The sequence below is a fragment of the Leptonychotes weddellii genome, chromosome 7 (assembly GCF_054177405.1).
Source record: "Leptonychotes weddellii isolate Sample4059 chromosome 7, ASM5417740v2, whole genome shotgun sequence".
NCBI classification, from domain to species: domain Eukaryota; kingdom Metazoa; phylum Chordata; class Mammalia; order Carnivora; family Phocidae; genus Leptonychotes; species Leptonychotes weddellii.
Genome location: NC_138375.1, coordinates 70,293,016 through 70,310,414, shown reverse-complemented (window position 1 = coordinate 70,310,414; position 17,399 = coordinate 70,293,016). Strand labels below are relative to the sequence as shown.

The 17,399-nt window shown below is 35.0% G+C and overlaps 1 protein-coding gene across 2 annotated transcripts in view; it reads left to right on the top strand.

Moving 5' to 3' along the window:
- FAM174A (family with sequence similarity 174 member A) overlaps positions 1-16,604 on the top strand; it is a 39,477-nt gene extending 22,873 nt beyond the window's left edge. The window contains exons 2-3 of one of the 2 annotated variants that reach the window (XM_031033515.2): positions 1,208-1,342; positions 15,996-16,604. In XM_031033515.2, coding sequence (XP_030889375.2) covers positions 1,208-1,342; positions 15,996-15,999 — 139 coding nt within the window. In that variant the 3' untranslated portion in view covers positions 16,000-16,604. Of the gene's footprint in view, positions 1-1,207; positions 1,347-15,995 lie in introns of those variants that run through there. The other variant, XM_006727794.3, reaches the window with a different exon arrangement.
- Positions 16,605-17,399: the final 795 nt, after the last annotated feature.

Genomic DNA, 17,399 nt, shown 5'->3' with positions numbered 1-17,399 from the left:
GGTCAGATTTGGAGCACTGAGCTAGAATATGATTTCACTCAGAGCCTGAATAAATATTTAAAGAGCATCTTAATCAGACACTGCTACGAAGTAGTAATACAGTGGTGAACAAGACATGCATAGCTGCCCTCATGGAACTTAGGGGGAGAGAGGCAAATAAACACTCAAATAACCATATACATAAGGAAATAATAAATGCAAATTGAGGTAAATAATTTGAAGAAAAAAGTTATTTGAGAGAAAAGCATAGAGTATGATTCTAAGTCAGAGAGACTTTGTTATGTATTCAAATAATGATTAATGTTTAGCACCCTAAAATATTTTCATTTCTCTAGAGCAGTGGTTCTGAAACTTCAGCAATGCATCATACTGACAAGAAGTGTTTGTTAAAACACGGGTTTCTGGGGGCGCCTGGGTGGCTCAGTTGGTTAAGCGACTGCCTTTGGCTCAGGTCATGATCCTGGAGTCCTGGGATGGAGTCCCGCATCGGGCTCCCTGCTCAGCAGGGGGTCTGCTTCTCTCTCTGACCCTCCTCTCTCTCATGCTCTCTCTCTGTCTCTCTCAATAAAAAAAAAAAAAAAACACTTTAAAAAAAAACACGGGTTTCTGGGCCCCAAGTTCAGCGTTTGTCATTTACTAGGTCTGAGTGGGCATGAGGATTTGCATTTCTAATAAATTCCTAGATGATTGTGATTCTGCTTAGTTCCTTCTCCTTGGAAACTCTGATTTAATTATGTGGAGATAAGGACTAATATACCGAGGGTGATTCTGACATGTAGCCAAGTTTGTGAGCTACTTAATGCAGAATTTGAACATGTATAAACATAATAGTTTCTTAGTGGGACAGAAAGTACCTAATCCTGCACATTGGTAAGAAGGCATGGGTAAGGTAGGGAAAAGGCTGGAATAGAAGGCTTCAGTGAACGTATGGTTCCTTAAAGATTTATTTGTCCATACCATAAGCTGATAGAGAAGGGAGTAGGTCAAATGGAAGAAATGTTTCACAACAAGTAGGATAGATTTTGTTTCATAAATAATCCTACATAGTAAATCGTTTACATTTCTGAAATGTAGTCATTCTGATATTGAGTGCCTCTGATGTCAGCAACAGAGGGATAATTTATTTTTAGTTTAAGTAAATATAAAGTAAGGATCATCTATGCCATATTCAAATAATTTTTATTTATTAATGCGTTCTATTTAATAGGATGAGAAGAAGAAACCGAAAGACTAGGAGATATGGAGTTTTGGACACTAACATAGAAAACATGGAGTTGACACCTTTAGAACAAGATGATGAGGATGATGATAACACTTTGTTTGATGCCAATCATCCTCGAAGGTAAGTTAAGTGTTGGGCAGTTTCATTCCATGAATTAGGGAGGCAAGTCCTTGATAAGTAAATAAAGTAGAAAAAATACAGTATTTCATTTAGCAGTTTTTATCCTAACAGATTTTATTCAGTTCTATTTAATGAAGTTCTTTGTGCTACCCAACCAATAGCTCACATGCATATTGCTTTGCTAAAATAGGTATAAATAATAGAATACCATTCCAAAAAGAGATCTGTATTATAGATCCTTGCAGAGCTTTGTCCTTTTAACTGCTACATACTGACAAGTAATACGTAAGTTTTTATGTGTGTGTGAGAGAGAGAAATATTAGTAAAATTGATTTTATTTTTGCATTCTGAAGATATTTTGATTTTAGTCTGTGCTCCTCTATTTGTAAATCATGCTTTCACTCAAAATTGTGGGACTGATGGTCTGCTAGTATAGCTATGATATCTATTCTCAGATCTGTTCTTGCTGAGTGTTAAGACCCTTCCTAAGAGATTTGTATAAGCAAAATTACATGGTTATAGACTTAGTTTCAAAGCAAATGGGATAAGGAAAGGAGGTAATAAAGATTCCACTTAGTAGGGAAAGACATGTTGAAATAGAGGGGAGACTATTTGGCTAAAGGAAAACTAGAGTCCACAATCAGTTACAACAAATACCATGAGTACATAAATCTTGGCTTTTTATACATGCAAGGTTGGGAGGATCAGCTCTGGCAGAACATAGGGATCTGCAAGGTTTTTGTTGGTTGGTTGGTTGGTTGGTTTGTTTTTGAGGGAAATACATAGAGTTTTACAATCTGCTAAAGAGTTTGGTATTACCCTGCTGTTATTGGAGAACCATTGGTGTTGTTTGTGTGGAGTGTATCTAATGAGATAATCAGATTTGTGTTGTGGAATAATACTTCTTGTATTAGTGGGAAAGTTGGCCTAGAAGAGATGAAGGATGAGAGGGACAGACCAGGGAATGAAGGGAATGATTTCCATGAGATAAAATTACCTGTAGTTATCTTTTATTTTGCAGCCTGCCTCATCACAGACCTTTCTCCAATACTTATCCCTCTCTTATGCCCCACTTTTCATGAATTATGTGTTCTATTAGGGAGCTAGACATTAATCAGAGTGACTTAATAAACAGAATAAGCATAGGGTGATATGAGAACTTGTAGTGGGGACATAGAACAAATAACCAAAAACTAATGGTCCAGAAACACCTCTTGGACATGCTATGTTAATTGAGACCTGAAAAAATGAGTAGAAATTAGCAAAATTAAAAGTGGATATAGGGGTGGGGGTTGGAGAGAGAACAGCAGGCACAAAGTACCAGAAGCAAAAGAGAGGGTAGAGTATTCAAGGAACTAAAAGAAGTTAAATAGATGCTATATTAATATCTGTGAGAATAAATGAATGAGGGAATGAATAATTTTTGAGCTTTGAATGCAAAAATAAGAGTGCTGGGTAAGGCAGGACAAAGAATCAAAAGGCAGATCATGATCCATGGCAGTCAGTGAGAAGTCACTCAACAGATTATGAAAAGCCACTTGGAAAATTTTAAGACGAGGAAACATAATCAAAGTTGTGTTTTGAAAATTACTTAGATTGGAGAAAAGCAAGATAAGGAGTAAGGCAACCAGGAAGACCAGTTAGATGGTACAAGTACATGGGGTGGCCAACACCAGAGTGATAGCAAGAGAAATAGAAAGGAGTAAGTTATTAAAGAGACTTTGAACGGTATTATGAACAAAATTTAGGAATTTTGTTTGGAGGGTAAAGGAGGGAGAAATGGGTATAATAGTGGAGAAGCATGTTTCGGGGTAATGATAATTATCAATGATATCAATGATAATGGCATCATCTTCAGATTTTTAGTAGTATGACCCCATATACTTAAAAAAAAAAAAAGGCTTAGAACTTTAATATAGACATGTTTAGTTAGAGTAAGAACAGCAAATAAACAGTGCTTACCTATTCATTCATTCATTCATTCACTCATCCAAGTAATGAATGATGGAGCAGCTGCTTATATAGCAACTGTTGAATGTCTGGCATTGATCTGGCCACTTGGGATACACTACAGCCACAAAACAGAAAAGAAAAAGAAAAACATCCTGGCTTTGTGAAGCTTAACTTCTAGTTGTGAAAGGTGAGATTGGGAGGTTGACAGTTAATTTTCATTTTCACTTGTCCTTCTATATCCTCCTATGTTGATTTTTTTTTTTCTCAATTACTTTAGAAAAAATTTGCCTTTGTTTGGGAATAATTTCAGAGCTTCAGAAAAGTTATAAGAATAAAAATAGTACAGGGCACCTGGGTGGCTCAGTTGGTTAAGCAACTGCCTTCGGCTCAGGTCATGATCCTGGAGTCCCGGGATCGAGTCCCGCATCGGGCTCCCTGCTCAGCAGGGAGTCTGCTTCTCCCTCTCCCGCTCCCCCCTCTTGTGCTCTCTCTCTCTCTCAAATAAATAAATAAATAAAAGCTTAAAAAAAAATAAAAAAATAAATGCAGATCGTTCTTTGTTAAAAAAGAAAAAAGAATAAAAATAGTACAGAGAATATCCTTCTATTTTAAATCTAGATTTACTGACATTTTACTTCATTTGTTCTCTTGTGTGCTTTTTTCCTATCTTATAATATAGATACAGAAGAATGTATATTCCTCATTTTATATTTACCTAATGTTCTCATGTTTCCTTATAATTAGATTCAGGTTATGCATTCTTCCCTGAAATACTGTACAGATCATGCTATGTCTTTCTCAGGGTATCCTATCTGGAGACACACAGTGCCCTTCTTTCTTAGCAGTAATAATTTTGATGCACCTGCTTAAAGTTTTGCCCAGTTTCTTTAGTATGTTACTATTTTTTTCCCCATTGCAACTAATAAGGCATTTTAAAATCATGAAAATATTCTGGTTTTATCAAAATTTTCCCCTAAGTTTAGCAGTCATTAGTCTTGATTGTTGCCTGATCTAATCTTCACTGTGATAGTTTCAAAATAATGATCTTCCAGCTTCAACATTTCCTTCATATTTACCAATCAGCATTGATATTGTAGTATAAACAAGAGCTCCCCCTCATTCCTTCTGTATTCATTTATCTAACTATTGACAGTATGGAGTCATGATTTTTCTCCTTTTTCATTGCTGTCCTTGCCAGAGAGAGCCTCTTCAAGCTGGCTTCTGTGCCCTTGTTACTTGCTTCCATTTTTTTTTTTTTTTTAAAGCAATTCCTCACATTCTGGCCTAGCAAGATGTTCCAGGCTCATTTTTACCTACCCTGCCCTAGTGATGGAATTAGCCATTTCTCCAAAGAGCCTTGGTTTCTTTGAGTGGGCACTAAGTGAGCTCTTTATTACTAAGGTGTGTCCTTACTTCTTGGCCCCTTCAGCAGACAGGTCTATGAAATGTATGTGTACGTGCACACACACACGCATGCCCACGTACATGCATATTCACATATGTATGCATACTTTACATAGTATTTCTTCATACCTCCCATTCTGCCTTGCTGGTCTATTGCCACTGTGTTCTTTCTTGCCTTCTCCCTTTTCCATAGTTGCATTCTCTTTGTTCTGTCATGAGAATGACTTCCAACAATCTTCTGGATCCCAACATCAGCATTTACTTATTTACTCAATTCTGTAATAAAACTAATACAGTTTCAGAATCGCTTTGCCTATGGCACTAAAATAAACAAGCCTTCTAAGAAGGTTTAGGATTTGTTAGTTTTCTCTTCACAACACCATCTTGCCCAAGACTGAGATTATATTATTAGATATGTAAGTGATTTGGCCTTGATTCCTCCTCCCTCTTCAGTGTGTTTATCATAATTATTTGAAATGTAATTGAAGTCATTTGAACTTGCTTTCTGTTTTAGATTTTTTCCTCCCCTTCCCATTGTCATTATCATTTTTCATATGAAAAATACTAACATGCTTCCAAAATTAAAAAGTATACACATTTTTTTTTAATATTATACACACACATACACTCAAAGAAGTATCATTCCCTCTTGTATTCTTTCCTCTCCATTCTCACCACCTCACCCTTTGTAGGTAATCACTTTCATTATTTATCTGGTTAATCTTCCCTGTGGTTCTTTGGATAAAAGTTGGCAGAAATATGTATTTCTTAACACTTTTCTTTCTTACACAAGAGGTAGCATACAATATATGTTCTTTTATATTTTTTTGTTGCACTTTGTAATATCTCCTGTAAGTCATGCTGTATAAGTTCAGGGATATTTTTCATTTTTAACAGCTGCATAGTATCCCATGGTGTGTAGGTACCTTCGTTTATTCAGTCCATTGCCTATGCTTTGACATGTAGGTAGTTTTCAAACTATATTTCAATGAATAACCTTGTGCATATGTATTTTTGTATTGTTGCAGGTGCATTTTCAGGGTAAATTTCTAGAACTGGGATTAGAGGTCAAAAGGTGCGAAATCAGTTTCAACCATGAAATTGAGAGGTGACTATGAGATATCCCAGTGGACATAGCAAATTGCATGGATTCATTTTTTTCATTAAAAACAGTGATAAACTCCCTGTCATTTGTCCCCAAATACTCTACTAAGCTATGGGGATATGATGGTGAACAAAATTGGGCAAAATGCCCATCCCCATTTCAGTTAACAATCTAGTATATATACACAGGCCAGAAATACAAAACAAAGATATTTTGGCAAGAGTTGAGATTCCCCTTTACTGGTTTTTGACCTTGCCAAAATCAGGGGTAATGTTCTTCTCTAGGGCAGACCTACTTTTGTTTCTTTTAAAATGAACAATAATATGGATATTTCAGTACACTGAGAAGCAAACAGTTTTTCTGTGTTCTCCTTTTTATTCTTCTTCACCCAGTATTAAACATCATTTAAATAACACCTCCACTGATTCTAGACCTCTGCTTTGATTTTTTTCGTAGTCTGCATTTGCAGACCCTTTTTTCTGACTCTTACTTAGGGGAAGGTATATACATTTCTTTTCTGTGACAGTCTCATTGTAGAAAACAGTCATTTTCTGCTACTGACAACAGTTTCATAGAGGTGTGTTTATATTTCTTTTACCATCTGTAGCTTAGAGATTATTGTCTGTGATAAGATATACAGTCTGAACTCTGCTACTTCATTTGAAGCTGATTCATTGGGCAAGACTCTCTCTGATCTTCTAATGTTAGTATTAGAGATTAAACATGCATTATGCCATCAATTTAGTCAACATTTCAAATTTATCCTGTGGGAAAGATACATATAGATCTTATTGTGACTGTTTTACGTAACATTATCAGGGTTAATGCCATTTGTTTCTCCCATTAGTAAAGGGGGAAAATCAATACTTTTATATGGAGAGTGTATTATAAGGTATTTTTAGGCCCTGAAAGAGGACTTCCGCCTCAGATTTCCCAGCAGTCCTACCATATAAATGGTAGAAAAAACCAAGGGAATGGATGATGATATTGGTAGACGTCTTTAGAGGGATAAGATCAGGGGTCTTATCACTGAGCCCAGGGGAGAGCCTGGACATAGTGGGGTAACAGAACTACACTGGAGCAATTATAATAGACACTTGTTAGTAAGTATCTACTTGAGTGCAGAATATACAGACACTGTGCTAGGCTCCTTACATATATTATGGAATCATCAAGACAGTCATGTAAAGTAGTTCCTTTTGGTCTTATTTTAAAGATAAGAAATCTGAGGCTCAGAGAGTTGAAGTAATTTGGGCTTCTCTTCCTGCTGTAATTTAATTCCATTTTTTTAAAATATATATTTGATTTATACCTTTATAAAGAGAATAATTGTAAATTCTCTTCATTCTGTCTTCTATATCAGCTCTTGCTATTACTCTTTATTTTGCAAATGAGGACCCTAAAAATGAGGAATGTAAATATTATGATATACCTACCTTGCCAACTGCAATGCAGAATCATATTAGTTTATAGTATAATTGCTGGTAATTCTTGCGGGATTAGCTCTTACTGATGCTGCCTTCATTGTTTAAGTGCTTTCTAAAATTAGTTCCTCTTTATTTTCCAGATTCTATCCACAGAATAACAGGAAGCAAGTTATTTCCAGAGAGGCAAATGAATTTCCTTGCTTATAATTTTATCACAGCATAAAACCATCCTTTTGTAGTCAGCTCTTTCTGAGAAGAATGTTTTTATTGTGGTTTTTAATACATCAGAATTTTAATGATTGTTGTTGGTAGTTAGGATTTGGGGTAATTATTTTCACTGTTTCTTTGTATTAGATGGAACCATATGAAACTGCCAATATATGGTTTAATCTAAATTTCAAGGAAATTTATTATTTCATATAATAGTATGTCACAGATAGGGCCGACTCCAAACAGTACGTCAAGGCTCTGTCTCCTTTTCTTTGTGATCCCCTTGGTTCTGCACACCATGTGTTGGCTTCATTTTTAGGCTGATAATAGGATGGTGCCAGCAGTTCCTATAATCATACCTAGAATGGTAACGTTCAGTAGAAGATAGGGACTCGCTCTCTTGTGTACCTTCCTTAGGAATGAGAAGAATTTCCCCAGAAACTTTAAACAGAGCTGGGTTTTTTTGTTTGTTTTTGCTTTCCGTATCATTGGTCATATGGCCATTTCTAAATTAAACCCTGGGGAAAAAAATGGAAGTACCATGATTAGCTCAGAATTATCATTTGTGTTTGAATAAATACTGAGAATTTAACCACCATTACCACGATATCTAGTACTTTAAGCACTGAGATTAATGCAATCAAATTGGGAAAATGTACGGATGTGAAAAAAAATAACTTGAGCAACTTGGTTTATAAAATTTCTCTTAAATTTGCTATTGACATCCTAATTTTGTATTTTAGGGGTAATTTCTTATGTTTGGTTACTGAAACATTTTGCACAAAGATTATATAAAACTAAAAGACAAACGTCAACTCTTTAACTGTTTTGTTGGGTGTTTCAGCCCTCTTGGATAGAAAAACTGATGAGGAATTAGATAGCATATACTAACTAAAAATTACCTTAATTTTCTCAAAGAAAAATATTGGAAACAAATACTCATAACCAGTCCCTAAAACAGTTTAAAACAGTGCTTTATGACACAAAACCACAAATGGGAACAATACTGTTTTGCTATTCTGTTTGATTTCTACTGAACCGTAAAATTATTAGTATTTTATGATGATGTACACTATAAGACATTTTAACAGTCTTGGTAGCAGCTTCTAAAAGCTGACACTTACAGCATCACTTCAAGGCTATTGTAGTAATTTTTGTCAAGAATGTAATTTTTAAAACCCTAAACTTGCTTTTTAGCTACTTTTGTTCTGCTTCATTAAATTTAATATTGTATGTCTTCATTACATTTGTGCTCAATGTTACTTGACCACAAAATATTTTCTGGTTATTAACATCAGCATGTCAGAATTAGAAAGCAGATTTGATATAAATATTTAACCAGAAACACTCATTAAAAAGATCTTATTCAAACAGTTTCCAATTTGAAAATAGTTCTAATTTCTAAAACACTACTTTCAATGTGAAACTTAACATATCAGAATAAATACTAAGGTTATTCAAAGTAAATAGAATGTAGGAATGTGTCAATTACTAATGTTTATGTTAGATAAAAATTGGTATTTTAGGATGTCTAGTGGTGTGTTACTAGTAGAATCATCTGTACTTTTTGTGCTTAAAGTATATTATCCTGTATTTGTCATTACTGGAATGATAGAAGTAATAAGTAATAAGAGGTAATAAAAAAGAACCCTCATGTTGTTCTTTTTTTGGTATGTTTTACTTTTCTGTGGACATCGAGCCTTAGAAGAAAATTTGCCTTGCTCCATTAATAATTAGACATCACAATGTGCTTATTAGTTAAGTACATGAATCATTTGTGTATTATTTTAACAAACGTTGTGTAACCTCAAATTTTATTTGCTAATGCTATTTTCTCATCTCACTGCACGATCTAGAGTTGTCCTGTCTAATTTGATAGCTACTAGCCATATGTGGCTCTTGGGCATTTGAAATGTGACTAGTGTGACTGAGGAACTGAAGTTTTAATTTTATTGAATTTTACTATAAATTGCCAGATGTGGCTAGTGGCTGTTATATTGGACAGAAAAGACCTGGAGCAAAAGTGTTTGACTGATCTGGTTTAAATTAATTCTATTAAATGAAAACTTATAAAACAGTTAAATCACAAATTTCTGTTTATATAGCGGTTGATCCATTTAATGAAATGTTTACTGCTTTTGTTCAGGATTTATATTCTGTGAATGTTTGGATTGTAGTTTCTCTAAGGTGAGATAGATGGATATGGGAGGCAAAGCATAACTACCCATGAGGTTGATATGTGTGAATAGGGTTAAAGACAATACAGGGACAAACATCTCAACTTTATGGACAGAAAAGTTATAAACACAATTATGTCATCAAACTTTCCCAGTATTCTCATATAGTATTCTTTAAAATCCACAGGTACTGTATCCATTCTTTAAAATCCTTAGATACTGTATCTTTAAAAGAACTTGGGAGAGAAAAAAATAAAGAGCCATAACTCCAGGAATCTAATATTTGCAAATTTATTTAAGTGAATAAAGAGTAACAATACTCTTGAGTCCACTAGTACAGTTTTGTTTTGTTTCCGAACCTGATGTGATTTGTAGCTGTTTTGATAAAGATCTTCTGAGTGAGCTTTTAAGTTATCCTTTAAAATAGTGTATTTTCTTTTAATCAGTGTATCGTATAATATGAAGAGGCAGAACTATCTTGAGGTTTGAAAAGTACTCAAACTGAGGTTTCCATAAAATTTATTAAAAACTTCACATTCAATTTACCTCACAGAAAAGCATGGTGATTTTTTTTATTGTATTAAGAATACTTAACATCAGATCTATCTTCTTAAATTTTTATTTTTTTTTTAATATATTTTTTAAAGATTTTATTTATTTGAGAGAGAGAGAATGAGAGACAGAGAGCATGAGAGGGAGGAGGGTCAGAGGGAGAAGCAGACTCCCTGCCAAGCAGGGAGCCCAATGCCGGACTCGATCCTGTGACTCCAGGATCATGACCTGAGCCGAAGGCAGTCGCCCAACCAACTGAGCCACCCAGGCGCCCCTTCTTAAATTTTTAGATGCACAATACAATATTATTAACCATAAGTGCAATGCTGTCAGACAAATCTCTAGAACTTACTCATCTTGCATAACTCAAACTTTATGCCCATTGAATAGCAACTCCCCATTTCACTCTCCTCTCAAACCTCAGCAACCACTAATCTACTCTCTGCTTCTCTAAGATTGTCTATTTTTTTACTACGTTTTTACTTTTGTCTATTTTAATAAAGAATATAGATTTACAAAAGTTTTTTTCTGAATTCAGGAGTTTTTCTCATGTCATAAGAAGTCTGTAGTAATTGGCTCCTGGTATTGATTCAGTGGCTGTTTGATCATAGGGTCTACATTTATGCAGTTTTCTCCAAGCTTTCCTCATGCTTGTCTTATCTTGCTTATATGGCTGCTGTAATTTCAGCCATTGCATTTGTGTTTCAGGCAACAAGAGTCTGGGAGGCAAGAACCACCTCACATCAGTCTCTATCAGGAAATCAAAATTTCTCAGAACTATCCTCTTCTTCCCAACAGTCTTTACCCGCCTCGCTAGCAGAAACAAAACCAAACAAAAAGATTTTTATTAGCAAACAAAAAGTAGGTAATAAGTGTTGAATAGACAGCTTATAATATGTCACCCTGACTATTCAGAATGTTTTCTGAAGGTTAAATTTGGCAGCTGGTAAGAGAGAGATATTTGGGTTTGGAGGTCACTGAATAAAGGTATGAGTTCTAAGGAATTATTGTTCATGAGTAGCAGTTTTACAGAGCAGTGAGAATAGGAATTTAACATTGTAAACAGAATAGCTTTTATTTATTTGTTTTTTTGTACAGTGGGAGTTCTGTAAATGGTGGAACAATAGAACATTTGACATCTGATCTAATCTTTAGACTTCAGCGACTAAATCGTCATGACTGAGAAGTATTGTAAAATAAGGAGCAGCAGAATATGATTATGTAGACTCAAGTGCTTCTTGAGCAGAATTCTGGCATTGATAACTGAATCTCCTTACTTCAGTCTCCCGAATCTTGGCTCTTCTTCTTTACCAAGTCACCTGACAAATAGTGTGACTGGACTGCGCCTCTAAATGCTTTTTCAGCTTGGGCTCTAATGGTTTCTGTTTTCATTCCTGAAGACTTCCATAAAAAGACATGCTTAATCTCTTAGAAAATGTTTTATCCCATTCTTACGAAGAAGGACTTATCCAGTAAATAATTGATCAAGATGGTACTAGAATTCAGACTTCCTTTCTAGGCCAAGGTTTTTTGTCCTCTAAGTGATTTCCATGCTGTATTTGTGGCTCTATAATAAGAGCAGGGAATTATGTTTATTGTTTTTCTTCGTTTTTCTTTTTTGTCATCACCATCTTCCCCAGTATCAAGCAGTTTTCCTGGCTAATCATAGCTCAGTATATGTTTGGTGATTGAATGAGTGTCATTTTTTTAAAAAAAAATGTACTTAAGTGTTAAACTTAGTAGCACACACAGCCCAATATGTTGCATACCCTATTTTAAATAAATCAAGACATTAAGTATTGTGGTTACCTATGCCTGTCTTTACATGAGACTATATTTGTACTTTTTTTTTTTTTTTAAGATTTTATTTATTTATTTGACAGAGAGAGACACAGTGAGGGAGGGAACACAAGCAGGGGGAGTGGGAGAGGGAGAAGCAGGCTTCCTGCGGAGCAGGGAGCCCGATGTGGGGCTCGATCCCAGGACCCTGGGATCATGACCTGAGCCGAAGGCAAACGCTTAGCAACTGAGCCACCCAGGTGCCCCGAGACTATATTTGAAATAGATTTGTCTGTACTTGTTCTGCATGTCACTACCATAGAATGTGGTTGAGCAAGGATGTGATGTTCTTAGAGTTTTTTAGATCTTAAATTCTAAATGGTGAAAAACTTGAACTTCTTAATTTCAGTAGATATTTCCAGCTTAAAAATTGTCAATTCATTCGGGCGCCTGGGTGGCTCAGTTGGTTAAGCGACTGCCTTCGGCTCAGGTCATGATCCTGGAGTCCCGGGATCGAGTCCCGCATCGGGCTCCCTGCTCGGCAGGGAGTCTGCTTCTCCTTCTGACCCTCCCCCCTCTCATGCTCTCTCTCTATCTCATTCTCTCTCTCAAATAAATAAATAAAATCTTTAAAAAAAAAATTGTCAATTCAAAATTTAAACATAATACACCTTTCCCCTACTCCCTTCACTCTAAGGTGATATAAGTTCTGTGGAGATTTGTACCATTTAATCTAAGACATTATTAATTTTAAGCTGTTACACTAAGAAAGAAAAAAGTCAATTTTATTATGAAATAATATGATATTTTCATGTAATGCAGGAACTGTGCATATCAGCTTCTCAATACCTTTACATTCTTCATTGCTTCTAAAGAATTTGGCAGTTGCTTCTGCCTTCACATGCATTTCTTGGTTTGTAATAGTTTCTCAGAACAGAAATTAGCAGAGTTTTGTCTACCTGGGACATTGGGACCTCTTCTCATTTTTAAATACATGGTTGTTTCTTGGAAAAATATGGAATTCACACCATTGTTCCAGTAATAAACATTTGCTTCACCGATAATAAACTATAGCCTACTACTTTCTTTTCTTTGCACATATACAGTAACTTTTGCTTCAGTGATGATTCATGATATTATCTTTTTAAAGGCATTCCAAACATTAAACTCATTCCTTGTAATACCAACAACGCATATAATTCTGTTGAAGTGATAACAGTACCAAGAGCTTGATCAACTTTGTGCACATATAGGCAGTGGCTACTATGTAGTAACTACCACCTGTCTGTTGGCAATTCTAAGATGCCTGCCATCAATTGGAAGATGCATCTCAAGGTCAGAGATGTTAATATATGAAAAGTGTGTTTTAGAAACTATGAAATACAGTCTATCCGTACGAGAAGGTAGCCTTACTCTGTTGCTTGGTTTTGGGGCTTGAGCCTCTGGTCCTGCCAAAAGAGGCTCTTGTTAACAAGTCCACATGGATTATGCTATGTACCCCTGGCTCTGTATCCCAGCTTCTTTGAGTCTCCAGTCTGCCTTATACAGTTTTGCCTCTCCTGGTACTGGTAACTCTTGGTTATTTTCCTCATGCTATGCTAAGACCCCACATTTTTCAAATTGCTGTGAGAACTCTGAGAAACTGAGTTTGGGGTAGAAAATAGGAGAGTTCACTGAGAGGTGATATTTGAGTTGTAGTTACTTTTAAAACTAGTAAGTCATTCAAATAAGAGCCTTATGATGAAGGAAAGTTGTATTTGAAGTGAAAGCATGCATCAAGGGATGCCCTGTATGAGAGTGTGTGCATGTGGTATGTTATGAGCCTCTTTAGAACACAGGCTATGTCCTAGGGTCATGGAAAACCAGTCAGATTTGGGGCCAGATCTAGAAGGCCATGTTAAAAATATATATATTAAGGATATGAATTTTACCATTTGTGAAAATGGTCGTAAATCATCAACTGCTTTGGAGTGGAGTGATTCCATGAGATATATGTTCTAGTAAAAGGAACCTGGTGACCCTATGAAAAAATTAGAGTTGGGAAGAAATTAAGGTCTAATATTTTGAAGCTGTTTCAGTTGTTCACTTGAGAGGCATCAAAGCAGAAGGAAAAGCTAGTTTAGGAGGGGAAGAAAATGAAAAACTCTGACAAGACAGTGGTACTCAATAGAATGCAGAGAGGACCTCGGTACCCACCCCTCCCCCAGTGGAATGGTGACTAGATAGGTTGCATTACCATTATTTGAATTAAGAGGGTTCAGAGGAAGACCAGGTTTAAGGCTAGAAGATGATGGGTTTGATTCTTGATAGGTTAAAATTGTTTCGTATGGGGCATGTAGAGAAAGAACATCTTCAATGTTGGTGATCTGTACTTTAGTCATGCCAAAGAAATTAGGGAATGGTGGTTCTGCATAGCACATTATAAGTGTTAGGCAGGATGAAATATCTGGGATGGCATTCTGAGGAAATCCCAACTCAAGGAATGCAGTATTCTAAGTAGGAAAGCAGGTTGTACAGTCTGGAAAATAAAAAGTGGTTCAATAAAATGTTTGGTATATGAAAAATAATAGACAGGTATTCATGTTCACCTGTTTTGGGGTTGATTATGAATCTTAAAATGCATTCCTGAAACTGTACATTAAGAGATTCTTCATGTACTAGGTACTTCTTGATTCCAAAACATCTTATAAACATTGTTAAATGTTGCCTAGGTTCTCAAAAGTGGTCTGAGTTCAAAGGTCTATTTAAGGCTACAGTTGGGAATTAGGTACCTATCATTTTATGTTCTTACTCTGCTAAATGGAACTGCAAGTTTTATTAATCTAATTTTTTTCATACTCCACAAATTCATTATCGAAACGATCAAGAGTTTCAGTCATGCAAAGGACAAGAGTTGTGTAAAAATGAGGACTAGGTTACATTGTTTTTTAATAACCTTCCAATATTTTTGTTAAAAAACTTAAATTTATCCTCAAATTAAAATATATTAGACTTTCATTAGCTTTAGACTGTTTACTAAAGATTCAGATAAAACAATAAATTAGAAGAGAGTATTATTCGTATCTCCAATGAAGTTCTAAATGTTAATGGTGATTATAAAGAAAGATTTATTTAGTTAGTAACATCTGCACAACTTTGGCTGTTCTTTTACTCTACTTTTTGTTGTAATGGTTCTTACTAGCAGAAGTTTCTTGGAAGCTATGGTTTAGATTAACAGTACAGCCTGATGTATAATTAGAATTAAGGTCAATAAAGATGTATGTGATAAAAATATAACGTCATATTACCATAAACTAGTAAGTAAAGTAAGAAAATAGGCAAACCTATGGAAAACCTCTTTATGGATACATTTTGAAACTGTATTATAAATATTAAAAATATTTTTGTGGGGGGGCACCAGGGTGACTTAGTGAGTTAAGCGTCAGACTCTTCGTTTCGGCTGAAGTCGTGATCTCCTGGTTGTGAGATGGAGCCCCTGCTCTCAGTTCAGAGTCTACTTGGGATTCTTTCTCCCTCTCCCTCTGCCCCTCCCACTGGTGTGTGTGCAGGTGCACATGTGCTTGCTCTCTCTCTCAAATAAATAAATTAAAAAAACAAACACATTTTTTTTGTTTGTTTGTTTCAGAGTATACTTCCAGGCCCACAGCTTCCATTAAATCCTCATTTCTGAGGGTTTAGAAATAGGATCAGTTAAGAATTGTATTTACAGAAACTATAGAAACAAATAACTATATTGTTTACTTAAGTCAATTAATATTATATGAGGGTATCACTTTAGTATGACTGAAATAATTTTTAATTACCCACACAAATCTCTTTGCAAATGTTAGAATCATATTTTGAAAGATAGAATCTGATGTAATTAATATAGGCAAAATAATCATGTGTTTTATCAGTGCCATTCATTATAATTCCCTCAAATACTTTCATTACCTTCCTGCCACTTCAAACCTTTGGGAATATTTTTAAATGTTTAAATTTGTTCCAGGATGAGTATTGCAAGTTTTGTTTTATTTATTTGTTTGTTGTTGTTTTTTTTTTTGCAGATAAGAATGTGCCTTTGATGAGAGGACTTCATCTTTCTACAATGAAGAGCAGAATTTCTATGTTTAAGGAATAAGAAGCCACTTTATCACTGGGGGCGGGGGGTATTTAAGTTACATATATTATGACAAACTTTAATTTGTTGTTGCAGTAAATACTGTATCATTTTGTTATGTCTTTGTATGTATAGAAGTGCTCTTAATGGGCTCAGAGTTGTTGGGAGTGAACTGCACTATAATAGAAATCTGTGTGAAAACTAATTACTTTAGAGCAGGGTGTTCTCTGATCAGTTACTGTTTCTTGCTTACCATATTGTAAACAATTTTATATATTAATCAGTTACTGTTGTTTTGTTTTGCGTTCTTTTTTTTTTTTTTTTTTTTGGAGGGGTTGCCCATTAGTTGTTTTTCTTTTTCCCCATTAATTGTTTTTTGCTGAAACTATAATCCCAGCAACAAACTGGTGTGTAAAAATAATTTAAGATTTCTTTACAGACATGTATTCCCCATTTTTGTGGGAAAAAGAAGCCAAGTTTATTACTTTGCATTTGGTTTTTTTAGATATTAATAAATGAGTTGTATGCAAAAAAAATAAATATGATTTAAAAATGACTTTTAAAGTGGTACAGACAGAATATGTTTACAAAATAAATCCAAAGAGTATAGAATTTATATTAACAAAAGTATTTTATATGGTTTCTAGAAAAATTTTTCAAAAAAAGGTTATTGTATTTAGCAACTTGCTAAGATACCTACTTTGACTAGATATTTTAGGAAATGGTGAATTTCAAAGCCATTTTATTTATTTACAGTATTGTGAAAGATAGAAGTAATGGCATAACCTTCCAATCATATATTAAGGTGCAGGAGAGTAAGGAATTAAAGTAAGTGTGTAGACTTTGGAGTCAGACAGACCTGGATACAGAGATTGACTTAATAGCTCTGAACAAATTATTTAACCCTGTTGAGCTTCAATTTTTCACATTCTAAAATTAGATGGCAACTTACAGGAAAAGCATGGGTCTCAAATTTAGTTGCTTATAGAGGCCAAGGAGGTAATGTAAATATGTGGTGTCTGTCAGGATAGGCTAAGTCATATAGTAGTTACAGATGGTCCCCAAATCACAGTGGGTTACAACAAAGATTTATTTCTCACTCATGCTGCCCATTTGTTATGGACTGTGATTTTGCTCTTCGTTGTCTTTTCTTCAGGGTCAAGGCTAATGGAGAAACCTCTGCTTGGAATATTGCTCGTAGCTAAATGTCCAGCTGTGTGAACTGCATGCTAGTTCATAAGCTTCTGCCCTAAAGTGATATATTTCATTTCCATCTACATTTTATTGGTCCAAACAAACCCTAAGGCTACTCCAGAGTTCAACAAGGCAAGGATAGGTAATCTTCTAACAA